This window comes from Motacilla alba, chromosome 2 (assembly GCF_015832195.1).
Source record: "Motacilla alba alba isolate MOTALB_02 chromosome 2, Motacilla_alba_V1.0_pri, whole genome shotgun sequence".
NCBI lineage: Eukaryota > Metazoa > Chordata > Aves > Passeriformes > Motacillidae > Motacilla > Motacilla alba.
Window position 1 is genome coordinate 44,695,155 of NC_052017.1, and position 16,611 is coordinate 44,711,765.

Sequence of the window (16,611 nt, forward strand, 5' to 3'; positions counted from 1 at the left end):
TGTTCCTCATGCAGATAATTAAAACCTGCTGTTTGGAAAATCTTCTAAGCATCCTCTATCTTCTGTCTGACAAAACCAAGGGACCTTATTTTAGTTGACACCTTGAAGTAATGAAATAGGCTGTATTGGGTTTTGACTTAAGTATATCATACTGTGGAATTATTGGGCTTTATAAAATGAGCCACAAGGTCTAATGTGTCTCTGACATATGGGGAGACATCTAACTGAAAAGTTGCTATTAAGTTTGCTTAATAACAGCAATGATAGATAAAATCATGTTGCTTGGATTGACTTACTGAAGTCTTGGTTTATTTAATTTTTAGTACTTTATGATGCAAGATTGTGCTTGCAAATACTGCACAACTGACAAATTAAAAAACTCTAGCAACAGAAGTACTTAAATCCACATGAAAAGAATGTAAATTAGGTGTTTAATATATGCACAGTTGGTGACAGAAGCATTTTAAACATATACCCTGGGAAGCCACTGTATTACCTCCACCTCTATTCCTCCTCAGGTTATCCAACTAAAAGGGTCGTTTGGGTGTGTGAATTTGCTTCAGGCAAACCTGGGTGCCAGCAGCATGGCATCCAAACAAATCAAAATTGGCTGTTCACATAGGGCACTCTTAATGTCTTATCAACTCTGTGAATAGATCCCCTCAATATTATTACAGTCTATAGTTATGAATTATTCACTCATAAAAATTGTAGAAAATATTTGTATTAGTTCTGTTGTAACTAGAAAGCATTTGAATGTTCTTATATTATTTTCCAAGGGAAGTTACTTTCTGATCTTTCATTCCGTCCTTGTTGAACAAGTTCATGTTCAATGAAGTGTATGTACTCCTAGGAATGAGGACTGTCTTGGGAAGTCTTGACTAGAACAAAGCCCCCACCTTCAGAACTTTGGGGCTATGTACCCATATGTCTGTGAACTGAATTTCAAACATGTTGGATAACTTTTCTGAATGAATTATATAATGGTTGAGTCAATCTGACACAAAACCCTGAATTCAATTGAAATTTTGTCACAGATGGGAAACTCTTTTTTTTTTTTTCTTTTTTAAAATTTTTTTCATTTTCAAAAGCAGCAACAAATCAGGAACATTCAAGGTATCAGTGATTATGCTTTCAGAAATATTCTTTCTCTCTGTATGTCATTCTAACCAATTTTTTTCTACAGAGAGAAACCACAGTCTAGCCTTATTTAACTACTTTCTTATATTCTATTATTTTTATATTGCCCAATAAAGCACATTCAACAGTAGGTGATTTTATTATTTCTAAATTGTTCAAGTTGCATTTTCACTATCCTTTATTACCCTTGGATACTTATGAGAGAATCCCCCTGGTTTTCTATATTTTAGTTGGCTAATCTATACACCTGCTGGTCTTAATCAAATACGTGTTTGATCCATAGATTCAATTATAGAAAAAAAGCAGATTTCTGTGTTGGCGGGATTCTCTTAGGTTCAGAAGAGTTTGACTCACTGTGGAGTTTCCAATTGTGCAGTCTTTTTTCACAAGAGAAAGTTCCCACCTTTAAACTACCTTCTAACAATAACAGCTAAACACTGCCAGCTCAGGAAAAAGTAAAATAGAGTTATGTTATGCTTTGACTTGAAGCAGAACCATATTGTTTCTGAGAATGTCTGGTCTTTATTCCTCTCAGGCAGTCACACTCAAGAGAACATAGAACTTCCCAGTCTGCTTTCAACCTAGCTGTAGTGAAGGTGATAACTGGCCTTTCTTCCCTGGTAGTCATAATCCTTTCCACGTCTATTTTCTTGTGTATGAGGGAAGGACTGCCTGCTTGGGCACCATTGGTGACTGCCCTACATTCCATGTGTGTAGAAAAAGCTAAGCCACTCCTCCCACAAAGGGAGAAGGCTTTGGAGACCCTTGACCACTTCAATATGATAAATTTAAATGAGGTTTTTGTCCCTTAAAAACCTAGTGGTTGTTTCTTCAGTCATAAAATGTCCAGTCATTCTACCAGGGCTAGGAATAGACTAGCAAAAAAAGATAGTCTATTTTGCAAATAGACTATTTGCAAAATTTTCTTCTTTAGATACTATTCATTTTTAAGATCAGAATATAAAATAATTTTCAGGGCAGGAGTCATGCAATTGATCTGCTCAACAGCCAAATAATTGTTTTTTCACTTGATGTAACATTCATAACTCACCAAATTTTGAAAACATTGGTGATCTAATTTTTTATCCTAGCTTATTCTTACCTCAATATTATTGTAGTACTAACACAAATAGTTCCTAAAACATAAACGGTAACAAATAAGAACATTAAAATCAATGAACCTTTTTTAAAAAGGCCATTACCCTAAAAATACCATTTGCTTTATGTCACCTATTTTCAGTTCTTCAAAACAGAAAACTTAGGTAGTAAGGCTGTGATGCAAAGAATACAAACTGAGTCCCAGATTTATGTAGGTAAATAAGGTTTTATGAAGAATCTTTATGTCATCATGGAGTATCTTAACTGCTCAGGTACATTCACTCATTCCTGTGTGAAAGAATCAGTCCTGTGTTTCTACTTGGCAGTATTTTTGAGTGTCAGCATCAAAATTTAAAATATTATAAAATATGGTTTCTATTTAATCTGTCATTATTGTTGGTCTGCTCTGTAAATAAAATAAGGAAGAAAGGTCTAATGCATGTGCATTTGGTAATACCCATGGGGAGTCAGTTGAGTGTGTGTGGTACTAATGGGAAAAGAGGCTCTCCAGAGAGCAATGTGCAGAGAGGAACAAAGAGAAAGCTTTTTGCTGGACTGAGGGTTTTGCTGCTGGCTGCTTGGCTGCACGGTAGCATTGTTCGGAGGAAGTGCACCTGCTCTAACATTTTCTTCAGCTGGAAGCAGACAGGTTTGTTGAATGCTCTAATTGCTGGTAGGCATGAAAGGATTGCCTAGAAGATTGCTTCCTAGACTGTGCTTTGATGTTTCGTATGATTTGGAAGTGAAGATTTCTTTTCCTTTATCCATTTTACTAATAGGTGAGAATAAAAAATCTCCTTTCAGCTTTCATTCCAGAGGGTATCATGGCACATTCAGTGGGATTAGCTGTATCATGGGCCAAAAGACTCCTTTTATCTTTTGAAAGGTGTGTAAAACACAAGCATAGTCATCACAGTCCACATTCATAAAGCACTATTAGCTACATGTTCAGTTCTTTGCAGGGGTCTCTGGGCAGGAGAAATACTCTGCTGTGAATACCAGGTTTATCAAGTGCTGTAAATCCATGACTAGAAATTTTGGATACAATCCTTTTTATATAAATCTTGGACCACAGTTAGAAAAGATTCCTTGTAAAATTCCTATCATGTTCATTTCTAAACACAATAATTCAAATACAAAGTGAAACTTTTGCCTTATTTTTAAGCAAAATTTGAATAGCAGAGAACTGCAGTGAGGCTTGATAATTTGAATGTCCTCCTTTTACAGATAAATACAAGGCATGACTAATGCCCTATGAAGTCTTGTACTAAATTCAGATTATAACTAAAGCTACAAACAGTACAGTGTTTGCAGAAATATGCAAATTAATATAGTAACTAAAAAACTCTGTCATAGGTTAAATTATAAGGTTTTATTTAATTCTCTTACTAGGAAATACCTAGCTGAAAGAGATCATGGTGCATTATTTTCACCCATATAAACTGTCACTAACAGCTTTCTCTTGAGAGGGTGAGCTATTGCCAACATACTTGGAAGCACCAGAATACTTGAATGTCGGTTGCTTGCCCAAGTAGAACAACCTTCCTCAATTGGATTTGGTTTAAGTCTCCTCTATGATACAGATTTTGTATTCTGATCCATCACTTGCAAAATTCAGGAGTGCATGAAGTGTGGGCCTTTTCAATCAGAGCCTGTTTCACTTTCCAATCAAAAGTTGAGAATTTATGCATAAGAAACCTATGTCTGTTATATATGACTCTGAAATATAGTGTCTGAAATTTTTAAAGATGCATACTGGTTTAGGCTTTATTTAGGAAATTAAGTTGCTGTTCTTTAATCTGTTGTGAAATGTGGGAGAAAACCATCAAGGTATCTTCTGAAACTTTGAGATGTGTATGTGATTTTTGTATTATGATTTACTGAATTATGAATTCCATTTCCTTTTTATAAAATTGCGTATCTTTTTTTCCAAACTATCTGTTTTGCAATTCAATTTTTTGAATGCTGAACATGTCAGTCTTTATCTTTATAGCTGCCTTTTGAGCAAACTGGTTAGTGTCAGTGGTCAAGGCCATTAGACTTCTATGGAGTTTTGTCATGGTCTCTGTAAATTACACCAGCTTCCCAAATTTCTCTTCTGAGTACAAAGTGTGTGTATTTTGTTTTGTGGTGTAAGCAAAGAATATATTTATATGTCTACAACTGTGGCCTCTAATTTTCATTTTGTGACATGAAGTACTTTAAAGAGTATGCCTGGAACTTTATTTTATTTGGCCAAGATGTCAGTCTGTTACTTTTATCTGTGGAACCAAGTGTTTATCAGGTTTCTGTATGAATCACACAGCACATTAGGCACACATTGGTCCTAGACATCTTTATAATAAAGTTTGGATGTGCTAAATTTTCCAAAAGTATTTTAAGTCCAAGAAATTTTTACCCCACAAAATTTTCAAATTTGGCTTGCATATCTTTTTACATATAGCTCTGTGTTAGCATGTATCTACCTAAATGAAATTCATTAGTTCTGATGTTTTAGTTAACTAGGTAAACATGAATATCTCAGGTGTTTAGAGGCCGGGGTTGCTAATACACATACCCTTAGGATGTAAGCATCTCAAGAAAATAAAATCTAGGTGATTATATTATTCATATCTCAGTGGATGGAGAGAAAGTTGAGTGCTTCACCTCCTTATTCACCAAACAACAGAAATGAGTCAGTTCTGAGACTCAAGCTGGTACAGCCAAGGGAATAAGCAAATGGTTCTGTTCAAAGCTGGAAGTGAAAGGATTGCAGATCACAGTCATGGATCCTGGTGTGTTTGTTCACTACTAGTCAACCCCATTGTTCACTCCCGAGTCAACCCTACTAGTGTTGTGAGTGACTACCACCTAAAAAATTCTTAGTGATGATCCATGCAATGTAATGCTTGCTTGTGAAAGTGGCCTTCTCAGCAGTCATCTCCAAGTCACTGTCCTACGGGTTATTTGTAAGCCATCTGGAAAGAATGGGCTGACTCATTCATTTTGATGTGGCTATGGGTTTTGTGGCCATAGACAGAGAGAAACAATGTGTACTTGGTTATATCCCTGCAGGCAATTTTTCAGACTTCACTTTGATAGGGACCAAGTCTTACTGGACTGTTTCCTTAAGATAATTCTGATTTAGTCTGTTGACAAGAGTCATAGACTAACCACAAGTTTTGTGTTGGGTAGACATGTCTTTTTTTCTTCTTTGTGGGTATTGGTGACATCACTTAAATGTGTCACTGTCAGATGTGGGCTATCTGATTTTTGTATGAGGTGTTCAGAACTGCAGCAAAAATTTCACTCTAAAAAAGAAGGAGGAAATTAAATGTGTGAGATTAGAATTATTTCATTTTGAGAGCTTGGTTTATTTAGACAAAACTCCAGGAAATTCAAAGCTTGTCCTGAGCTGTCATCCATCAATAACCTGTTGTGAAAGAATAATGGTAGTAATCATAAAATTACAGAAGATGTGAGATAGAAGCAGAGTAAGAGTCTTAATGATCTGGAACTATAACTGTATTCTAAATGAAATGTATTTAATTTCCTGAGGAAATACTAACAGTGAGGAGAAGAAAATATTTTGTAGGAAGTTTAGTTAATTGATAGAGTATCTTTCAAAAATAAAGTAGTTCAGATCCCAAAAAATTTGACTGTTCTCAAAAACTGAATGATGTAAGCACATAATGTGTTCTACAGTGTCTCATATCAATCATGGGTTGATGTTCGTAGAAATATATACAATGACTTTTAAAAAGAGAACTTGTATAAGAACACTTTTTACTTCATTGAAGTCAATGACATACTTAAGTCTTTTTTTGACATCGTGGAGACTAGAAGCTAATATACTGTTACACTGCAGTGTTACTACGTATGTGCAGTCAAGTGAATTGCAAGTTTAAAAGATGGTTTGCAAAGATATTATGGTTTTGTTAAAAAACAAAGTATGTTTCATGCCTTATGAAAATCTGAAAGAAATAGCCTAAGATAACATCTAATGAACTCAGTCACTTTATATTTGAAACTAAGAAAGATTCTGAATTGAATTGTTACTGCCTTGAATTGGATTATATTTTTCTGCCATGTCAATTGATTTGCGGTTAGGCAAGCTACAGGGGCTGATGCTATTGAATTCCAAAGGAGCTTAAAAAACTCCTTCAAAACAAGGAGATGTTTTCAGGAAAGTTTTTACTACCATCAGTAAAACAAATCTTAAAATCATTTTAATGTAGTATGCAGTATTTCATTTATAATGCTCTTCTGAATGTATTCTTTGTTAAGCACAGCACTGTTCGATTCTATCATTAAAGCATATGGGTACAGTTCTAATTTATAGACCAGTGAAGAAACTTTAGGCTCAGTTAAGAAGCTCTAGGTTCCATCTTTAAGTGTCACCTTGTAACAGCCTGGAGATATTGCTAAATTCTTCTGACTAGGGGTGTTGTGAAAGATGCTTGTGACCATGCTACAGAAAAGTTTAGGATTCAAAGTAGGTTTTAATTTAAGGAATCCACACAGTTAGCAAATTTGATATATCAATTTTACTCTCTTTATGAGCCGGTCCAAACAGAATAGGAGAGGAGGTAATTATAGTAATGGAAAAAAAGAGGAAATTGGTAAGTATTCATAAAGTATGTAAAATTTGTTTTTATCATAATCTATTTTATCTAGGTCACCTTCCACACTGTTCTTGTCCTGATAGCCTATTTTTTTCTCTTTTTTTTTTTTTTCTCACTTTCTACATAGGACTGACTCATCACGTCTGTAATCTCCTAACAGAAGCTGTGGCCCTGTACTTGGAGGCAGATGATAAAAGGAGCACTAAGACAGCAAATGTGCTGCTTCTGTCCTTACTTGACATTTTGCAATACATGCTGACATATACAGCAAACATTGTGCGCCAGACTTTGCAGGTATGGGATTTACTCATGGGATCTTGACTGTCTTAAACAATTTTTTAGATTACTTCCTATTATCCTTAATAATGAGACTCCCACTATTGTGATTTCATGGAACTTTTTGGTGTTGTGAAAACTCAATTTGTCTTCCAAGACAAGTCATGTATTGGTGGGACTTCCTCTTCCAACAAAGACATCTTCCTCCTTAAAAATGGAGCACAAAATAGAATTTAAAGAAATTTCACATAACCCTCTTAGTAACATCTGAATGAAAAGCATTAGTAATTTTTAGACATTATGTAAATCTACCAAATATTGCTTTTATTTTTAGATTATCTGCCAAATTTTTAAGTTAGTCAAGTGGAAGTAACTTCTGTATTTACACTGCAAACAGCAACACGTAGTCTTCATGTTAGGTTGTTTTATGTTCTTGGTATTATTCACTGAAGAACAAATATTTATCAGGTGAAATATATCTAAAGGACTGAGATTCAAAAGATTGCAGATAGGTTGTAATACCTTGCAGGATATGGCTTCTTTAATCCCTAGAGTCCCTCCTCTGTGGGTTGGTTGTTTTGGGGTTTTTTTTTTTGTTTTGGTTCTGTGTTTTTTGGTTTGCAGGGTTTTATGGTTGGGGGATTGGGTTTTTGGGTTTTTTAGGGGGTGGTTTATTAAGTAGACTTAATGTAAGAAGTTGGTGTTAAAAATTGAGCTTTTTTCTACATTGATTTACACAAGCAGCTGTGTTATCAACAACATTTCACTGAGAGGTTTTTGATTTGGTTTAGATGTGTGATGGTACAATACCTTGACTTTTTTAAGTCCTCTATTAGCAAGTTCTGTAATGATATTTCCATCTAAGAATCACTTCATAGATCAAATTTTGTAAGCTAATTGCTTGTTGTCATATTTTTGGCATCAGTCTGTGTAATCATAGAGAGCTGAATTCTGTATTTATGCTCCATACAGCAGTGATGAGGCAAATTATTCTGGAGGACACATGAGGAGAGGATCTTGCCACATGGATTGTTAGTATTGAATTGATGGGTTTTATTTAGATTTAAAATTAAATCTATTTGCTCAAAGCCAAATTCTGTCCTGGCTTTACTTGAATACAACAGTTGATTGATGCACTGAAACTCCAGCTCTAGTTTTGTTTATCTCTTGTCACAGTAGTCTGCTTTGCTCTTGAAGTCTAATGAGTAACAGGGAGCAGCTGGAAAACAGTTTTGAAGCACAGGTCTGTCCTGTGCCCATGTATTTTACAGTGGTGTTTCTTGTCTTGGCTTACGTATCTTGACAGTACTTATCACAAGATCCCTAAAAGCTCTACATCAGTACACATACTGTATTGAATGGTGGTCATTAGTTATTGACTGCATAGTATTCCACTATTCATGTGTCACTAAATGCATTACAAATATTATTCTTGGACTGTTTTTATAGAGATCTTTTGAATAAGATACCATTTAAATCTGAACTTGTAAAACATAATCAATTCTTCTTGTATTATCCATTTCTGATGCTTAAATTGTCTTTTACAGATGGTAGTACCTTCAATTGAATCCTTTTTAATTTAACATTTTATGTGTAAAGTGATAACCTTATCCAGCTGCATAGGCAACACATATCACCACTTTTCCATTGCGCTGCAGTACTTCATGCTGGATGGTGCTGATAACTGTATCCAGGTTCAGCAGAAGAATTCACTCTTTGTGGTCCAAGTACTTTCATATTAATTTGTATGTCTGTTTTGGAGAAGTTTTGTCATATGTCCCAGAGGTGATCCACATTAGCTGAAAAGAATTTGAAGTTTCCATTTGATGTATGGACTCTATTTTGTGACTCTGGCACAGGTTGCCCAGAGAGGCTGTGGATGCCCCAGCTCTGGCAGTGTTCAAAGCTAGGTTAGATAAGACCAGGAACAACTTGGTCCAGTGGGATGTGTCTCCTCCTGGGGGTGGGTCTGGGTGTGACTAGATGATCATAAAGATCCATTTGAACCCTTTAACATTCTGTGATTATATGATTCTACAACTTAAAGTAGGTTTAACAATGGTGTAGTGTGTATCTCTCGTATAAATATGTAATTTCTTCAGTGCTGTTGTTCATTCTCTTTCCAAAGACACTAATATATAAAAGTTAAAGAAAGTAGTCAAAGATTCCTGATGGAAGGTGTCTATCTTCTCATCCATGTACTAATTAGAAAAAGCTGTTTTAAATTTTGCTGAGTGAAGGTGGCTTACTTCCTTAAAATAAACATTCAATTTTTTGTTTTCTCTGCACTTTCTGTCCTTGAACTTTAGCATTCCAGGTCATTGTGATGAGTCTCAGAGATGGACATACCAATGTGACTTATTGCCTGGAGAAACAGCTTTTCAGTTCTCTTTTATTTAGAAATCCTTCCCAGAAAAAGGCATTATCTTTTCAACTCATACGTATCAACAGTGGAGTTTGGGCAGTAGTGGCACCTGTCTTAGGGAACTTGCTCTTCTGTTCACTTAACCAAATGAAAACCTCCAAGAATTACACTTGGACAGTGATTTTTAGGATTGAGCTATAAATGAAACACAATAAAATTATTTTAAAATTTATTCTTTAGACAAAATGTTTGTTTTTCCTCTAGAGGATTGACTGTATAGGGTAATGGTCCAAAGCTGGTGCAAGGTTAAATGAAAAATCCTGTAAGCCGACCTTTCAGGAGCCCTGGGGTCATAAATAGCACTGCCCAGGATAATAGTATGTCTTGATGATGTGGGGATGACAGTGGTCAGGATTACAAGTAGTAACTGATCTTATTGCTTGAAAACATTATCCCTACTTCAGAAATAATTTAAATTATGAATATTTTGTGAATATTTCAGGATACAGAGTAAGGCAGGCAAAATTGGACAATATTGCTGAGAATTCTAAATTTTCAGTCACCTTGAGTGTCTTGGTTTGAGGTATATTTTGCACATAGATTTTATTGCATTTTGCTGAAGAAATGTCATACAGGTCAGTATATTCAGCCTGTACAGAATGGCACAACAGCATGGGTCCCTTTGCTTTGTGCTTATTGTCACAGAGGGAGCTTAACTGCTCGTTGGGAGCCCAGGCATGCTTAACTAGAAAAGATGCGTAAGTTCCCTTCAAACTTCTATTCACACTTCGACCACTTAATGGACCTAATTTGTTCTTCATAACAGAACAATCACCAGGGTTGCTTTTGATTTCTTTTCTCTCTTGTTAAGGCACAGAAATCTGGGTCAGGAGGGGACACACAGGCTGCTGAAGACCTTCTGCTAATCAATAAACCTCTGACGGACCTGATTAGCCAGCTTATTCAACTGGTGAGAGTTTGCTTGTTTGTAACCTTATGGAATGTTGCTGAAGTTGGAATTATGCAATTGAATTGAACGTATTAGAGCTCTCTTTTCTAGTTTTTAATTGTTTACAAGCTCTCACCTAGTACTCTAGCACTTTGTAAGAAGTTACAGGTCACAGTGACTTGAAGGTTGCCAGTGATATCAAAGTCTGTTTGTCTGGAGCATAGAAGTGGGATGAGGGGCATACTGCAGGTTCTCAGTTTGGATACATATATGTAGCCAACTTTTGTCCTTCAAAATGTACTAGTCACCACTGCATAGGAAAGGATGGCATTCAAAATTTGAAACTGATAGTACTGTTTCCTTTAGAGAAGTCAGTTAAATGCAAAATTGGTTTGTAGCAAGTGATGCATTTTAATGTTCTAGGTTTGAGCCTTCTGAGTTTTCTCCAGGGTTTTATTTCACCATGATCCCTCAGGATCATGGTGATTTATGGGTGGGAGTGGTCCCTGTGATCTGTAAACATCTTTGAAGTGTGTCTCTTTAAAGGCAGTTCCTTCCAGGGTTTACTAGATGTACAGCACTGCATTGAAATCTCCACAGAGGGCTGCATTGTGGCCCTAATGCATCCCATCAGCTCAACCTCTGTCATACAGAGATCTGTATTTACTCTGTGTGTTGTAATGGTTTGTAGTAGAATGCTTCTTGAGCTGGACAGTGCTTTTAGAGGCTGCATCAGCCTGTAAGTCAGCATAAAGCCATTAAAATGGTATGTGAGAATTTTGGTGTATCATGGTATCCTTTCTGGGATATTTCACTTAGAAGAGTTTCAGATTGACTCTGTTCTCTTCCAGACCCTTTTTTTCTTCATTTAAATAGAGGATTTCAGTTTTTTTGTGATATCAGTTCTGCAATCCTTCTACTATCTTTAGCACTGTCTGTCATCTATTTTAGGGAAGTGTGTGATTCCTTTTTTATTAGTTTTTGGCATTATACTTGCTGCTAAGTCCTCCTTTGATGGATTTATTTAAACCAGCTTTTGACAAAGGCTTTTTGGAAATGTTCTCTGAATGACCTAAAACAAAATGACTGAATTTAAACTATTTAATATTTCAATTTTATAAATTCTTTTAATTTATTTTTATGTATTTTTAAAAACTGCTATATATGATAAATAGTATGACATGAAGATATGCAAATGTTATTTAAAATGAAACTAGTCATCAGTTTAAATTATATTAACTTTTTAAAGAACAGAAAATTAGAGGCCAAGCTTTAACTCAGCCTATACCACCTGGAAGTCTTTTGTAAGTTTTTAATTAAAGGATAGGATAATTGTATAGTTAGCGTGTACTGATTAGATTGTGACTTATCCTTGTATTTCAGAAGCATGCCTGTAAATTACCAGTAGGTTTTGCTTTGTTCTGTACTTCTGCAGATTCTGGTTTGTTTCAAATGCTTATTCTAAATCTTCTCATTTTAATGTACAGGTAAAAGATAATGACCACCACTGCCACTTCTTTAGATAGGTAGACAGAGACATGCATACACATTGTATTGTTTTGTTTTGGTTTCAGTTTTGTAAAGATTCTGTGAGTGAGGGATTTTTCTCTTGTTTGGATCTGTGAAAGTTACTTCAGCTAGGTTTGTTAAATTTGATTTTTCAAATATTTTTTCCCAGTGCTCTATTAAACATTTCCTGTTAAGCTTGGAAGAGTTTGAGCAATGGAATAATCATTTTAGCATTTAAGAATCACTTGTTTAATATGATTTATGCTCTAATCTCTTTAAATAGAAATAGATTATTTGTGGAGTCTAGAGCATGTCTCAATATGTGTGTGCTCCCTACTTTTCAAATGCCTCAGGCCCACCTGAACTGAAATTCGGTGAAGCTGCCAGTGGTTGTTCTCTGTATTCATTGAACTGTGTGGGTACATAACCCCTTGTTGCTGTTTTGAGGCATTCAGTTCTTTGTGAACTTGATTTTTCTGGAGATAACGGAGGACTTAAATTTTGAGCTAACAATTACTTTAAAATATTGAGTTAAAATTATTTTCTCTGCTTTGCTATTTCTGCCTATCTTAGCATATTTATAGTTTCTTATAGTCACTTACACAGTTTCCTAGTCACATTGTTTCCTAGTTCCTAGTTTCCTAGACACATTGAGTAATTGTTTTCCCTCATTGAAATGTATATCCCTCAAGTAGATTATTATTCTGTGTCTCATTTACTTGTCTTTTTATTTTGCTCAAATTCTACAAGTTTTTCTCTCTCAATAGTCCCTCAAAAAATCAATGCGAATTAAACTTCAAAATGTCAGAAACTTTGAATCAGTTTTTCCCTTGTGTGGTTGTGATTTAGTCTGTCACTGAAGGCACAGCAAAGCAAGTTTTGGAAACCTAGATTGCATTTAAATGAAACTTCAGCGATTTAACAATGCAAAAAATAAATATTTACAAACTCCGTCATGCAGGAAACACTGCAAATATGGAGAATTCAGTATTTAATCCCAAGATCATTATGACCATAATTGATCAATAAGAGGAAAAAAAAATTGAGCATTTAGTCTGCTTGGCAGTTCTGTGTTTAAAAGTTAATTAAGCTTAGCTTCATTGGGTAATGTTTCTTTGCTTAACGTAAATTTAATTTGAATATTATTCTGAAACCTGCAGTAATTGTAGAGCATACACAACACCTTCTAATTTTTGATGTACTCATTATACTGAAAAAATTACTTTTGAAATCACTTCAATGTGGATTTTCACAAAGTTTCAGAAACCGTGCCAGTACCTATAAAAAAGAATTTTGTTTTCTGTAGGTCCTAGATTCAGTTCCTAGGTGCAAATCTTCCAGTCATTTCTGGAGCCTACTAAACTCTTTTGACTTCTAGTGGGAGACTTTCTCATTGTAATATTACTGGGAAAATTTGCACTTCATTACTGTGCTCCATGTGTTACCGTTGAACCGTTAGTCATGTCCAGACATGAAGAGGACAAATATGAAGCCTCAGTGCACATGGATGATTGAGATGATCTTTTCTAGGCATTTTTTGTCTCTGTATTGCATTGGTGCTAAGGCTGTGCCCAGAATTCATTTTCAGAGTGCATGAAGTTATTTGCTAATGAGTAATGAAGATAACTGCAGAAGAATGATTACTGTAGAATTTTATTTCACATGTCTTTCTCTAGGAATACAGGCTGTTTTTTGATCAGAGTGGAGAGACATATGTTTATGTCATATATTTGAAGTATTCTCTTATACAGAGCTATCTCAAAACCCAAAAATTTCCTAACAAACACACCAGAAGAAAGAATAAAATGTTGTTACATGCACAGAATTTCAAAATGGGGGTTTAGTTTCTCAACAATTAGCCTAGATTAAAATGAAGTGAATATATATATTTTTTTCCCTTAGGTAGGAGAATGCTGCTAAGTAAAAATGTAAATTTTTTTTAATTTTAAAACTGTGCATATTTACTAATAAGAATAGTGTAGTAAAGCTAGCAGATTAATAGTGATGTTTTGCTTTTACATTCTGTAAAATGTTGGCAAAATCATCTTCCCTATAGATCCCCGTGGTGCTTCCTTTACAGCATGTTCTGTAATCATATTAGTGATCTAATGAATATCTATCTCTTATCATAATAAACTCTCTATGTGTGTAACCTCATTAATGCACCGAAATAGTGTCCCCTCCGGGTAATCCAGGCAGTTTCATTGTCGCTCTAAAATTAGATGCTGTAACAATTCCAACGGTGTGAAAACTGCCACTTCAGCTCAAATGATCACACGTTTCTTGCAGTGGTTTGCAATTCATGAACACACTGCAACTCAGTTTAGAATGATGGAAGTTTTGAGAACAGACTGCAGAAATATAGATGTGCAACAATCTGCTCTTTACCACATTAACTCTAAAATACACAAAACAGATTCCATCTAGAAAGCAAAAGAAAACAGAATTTTGTGTTATAAGCTTGTTTATAGGAAGTTATAACATGTCCATAAAAATTGAGTGAAGGCTAATACGTTGCTTTCATTGCACAGAAGTCTTGTCATGAGGCATTATTTTAAAGTAAGTGAAAAATAGATCTACAGTTTTCAGTTAGAGAATGGCAGAATTTATGACCTTAGCTCTTCAGTAATTTATTTTAAGGTGCTGGATTCTCTTCAAGCTATGCACTAGCCAAGAATATTAACAGCAGCAAGAGAAGTACTGGTGACTTTTCTACCTTGCTGAAGGGCTGAATCCATAATCCCCTCTAAGACTGAGAAATGAAAAGGAAGCTTCATGCAATTATGAAATATTAAGGGGCAGATACTCTTTAAAAGTGTTAGAATTAGTTTCTTCATGGGTTTCTACTCTCCTGAAAGAACAAAAACTTTAAATGCATTTCAAGCAAATGGTCTTAATACCAAATTGAATTGTTCTGATTAGAAAAATAATCAGAATGCTGTTCCATCTAATTAGGAGATGAACCACCCATCTACATTCATTGTTGAACAATGTTATTATGTTTTTCCTGTTCTTATTAAATGTGAGATATTTACTTGAAAGCTGTGTTTTCATTCTTGGTTTTCTCTATGTACAGATATTTATTATATTTTCAGCCATTGGTTTTGTTTTATAATGTTCTTCAGATCCCCTACTCTTTATAACCAGTACTAACACTGACTGGCAGCCAGTGCTAAATTTCAGGTTACCAGCTTACAACTTTTGACATCTAAATCACTACTTGTCAGAAGTAAAATGGCAAAATAGTGAGAGTTACAGAGCAAAATGCTGATGTGGACATACTTAAATAAGGATATTGCTGAGAGTTCCTCTTCCACCTTAATTATTGATGACTGTAGGCCAATGATTCTCATTCCCTTCAGAGTAAATATGGCCTGTCCTATTCCAAGCTTGTTTTTCTCTTCATACAAGACCAGTCCTGCTATTGTTTTGCCCTGAATTTTCCCAGGGTAACAGCAACTTGCTCCCCAAAGTCTAGCTGACATCGAAGCTCAAAGGGACTCTGGGAAAGCAGAGCAGCAGATGGACCTGAAGTACAACAGGAGGTGAAAGACTTCATTGGCATTGGTGATTGAGTAATGTGATGTCATAACTGGCAGGTGTTGGGAACTGTGGAGTGATGCTTGGAGCATGGTTGCTGAAAGCCTCTGAGGGCCGAGACTACATGATGTCAAGACAGATTGGATGGAAAGTTTCCTTTCATTGGGTTGAAAGGGTTTTTCTTTCTCTTGTGGGGGACAAAGGATAACAACAATGATAAAAAAGTTGGTCATGCCGGGAGGTGAGAATTAAGGCCCAAGCAAGGCCATTGGTCCAAGCAAAGCTCTTCCTCCTACGGCAAAGTGTTCTGCTTTCTCACTAACTGGGTGTTCCTGCTGCAATAAGCCTCCCTTGGGAATAATGCTAACCAGCTGGACTTGCTTGTGTGCTTCCTTGACAGTCATGTTGTTGAGAACCACTGAGGTTTATGGTGCTTTATGGATTTCTTCACACACGTTTGTTGTATGAGAAGTCCTCTATGGAGACTGACAACTTTCCACTGCTCTGATATTTAGTGAATATCTTGGAAGAGAAACCTTGGGATCAGTCTCACTTCCAAGTATAGCTATTGTGATACTGACTAAACATGAGATTTTTGTGCCTGTGAAGCCCAGGGAATTAGCCTCCACTGCAGTACCCAGGCAAAGATCTATCAATGACCAAAATTTTCACTAATTTTTCATTTTTTACCTTGTTTAGCCAACAAACATTTGAAAATTGAATGTAATCCTTGTTCTGTGATTTTCTTCAGGAGGTTGTTGATGTAGCTGCCTACACTGATCTAGTAAAAAATTACCTGGAAATGCTGTTTTAGAAGGTGTGAGAGACACATTAAAAAATAAAAAGTAGTTGTCCTTCCTTTCTCTAATGGCATTTTATTTCAATGAAGGAAATAGAAGTTGTCTCAAAGCCCTAAGCAAAATCAGCAGATTTTTTTTTCAATTAGTTAAGGATTGAAGGTATAAATGGAGTTATAAATCTTGTTACTATTTGTAGCTTTTCCTGCTTTTTTGGTTTTACTAATTGCACTGATGATGTTATTAGAAAAGGAAATAATCAAGTAAGTGGCATTTAGATTGGAATGAAAAAAAAAAAACATATAGCAAAACTGAGGAAGAAATAGCTGTTGT

At 35.4% G+C, this 16,611-nt stretch overlaps 1 protein-coding gene across 3 annotated transcripts in view; it reads left to right on the top strand.

Annotated features, from left to right (window-relative positions):
• Positions 1 to 16,611, top strand: part of ULK4 (unc-51 like kinase 4) — a 213,858-nt gene that overhangs the window by 139,271 nt on the left and 57,976 nt on the right. For all 3 annotated transcript variants that reach the window (XM_038126839.1, XM_038126840.1, XM_038126838.1), the window contains 2 exons: positions 6,970 to 7,136; positions 10,355 to 10,453. In XM_038126839.1, the coding sequence (XP_037982767.1) occupies positions 6,970 to 7,136; positions 10,355 to 10,453 (266 nt within the window). The remainder of the gene's footprint in view (positions 1 to 6,969; positions 7,137 to 10,354; positions 10,454 to 16,611) is intronic.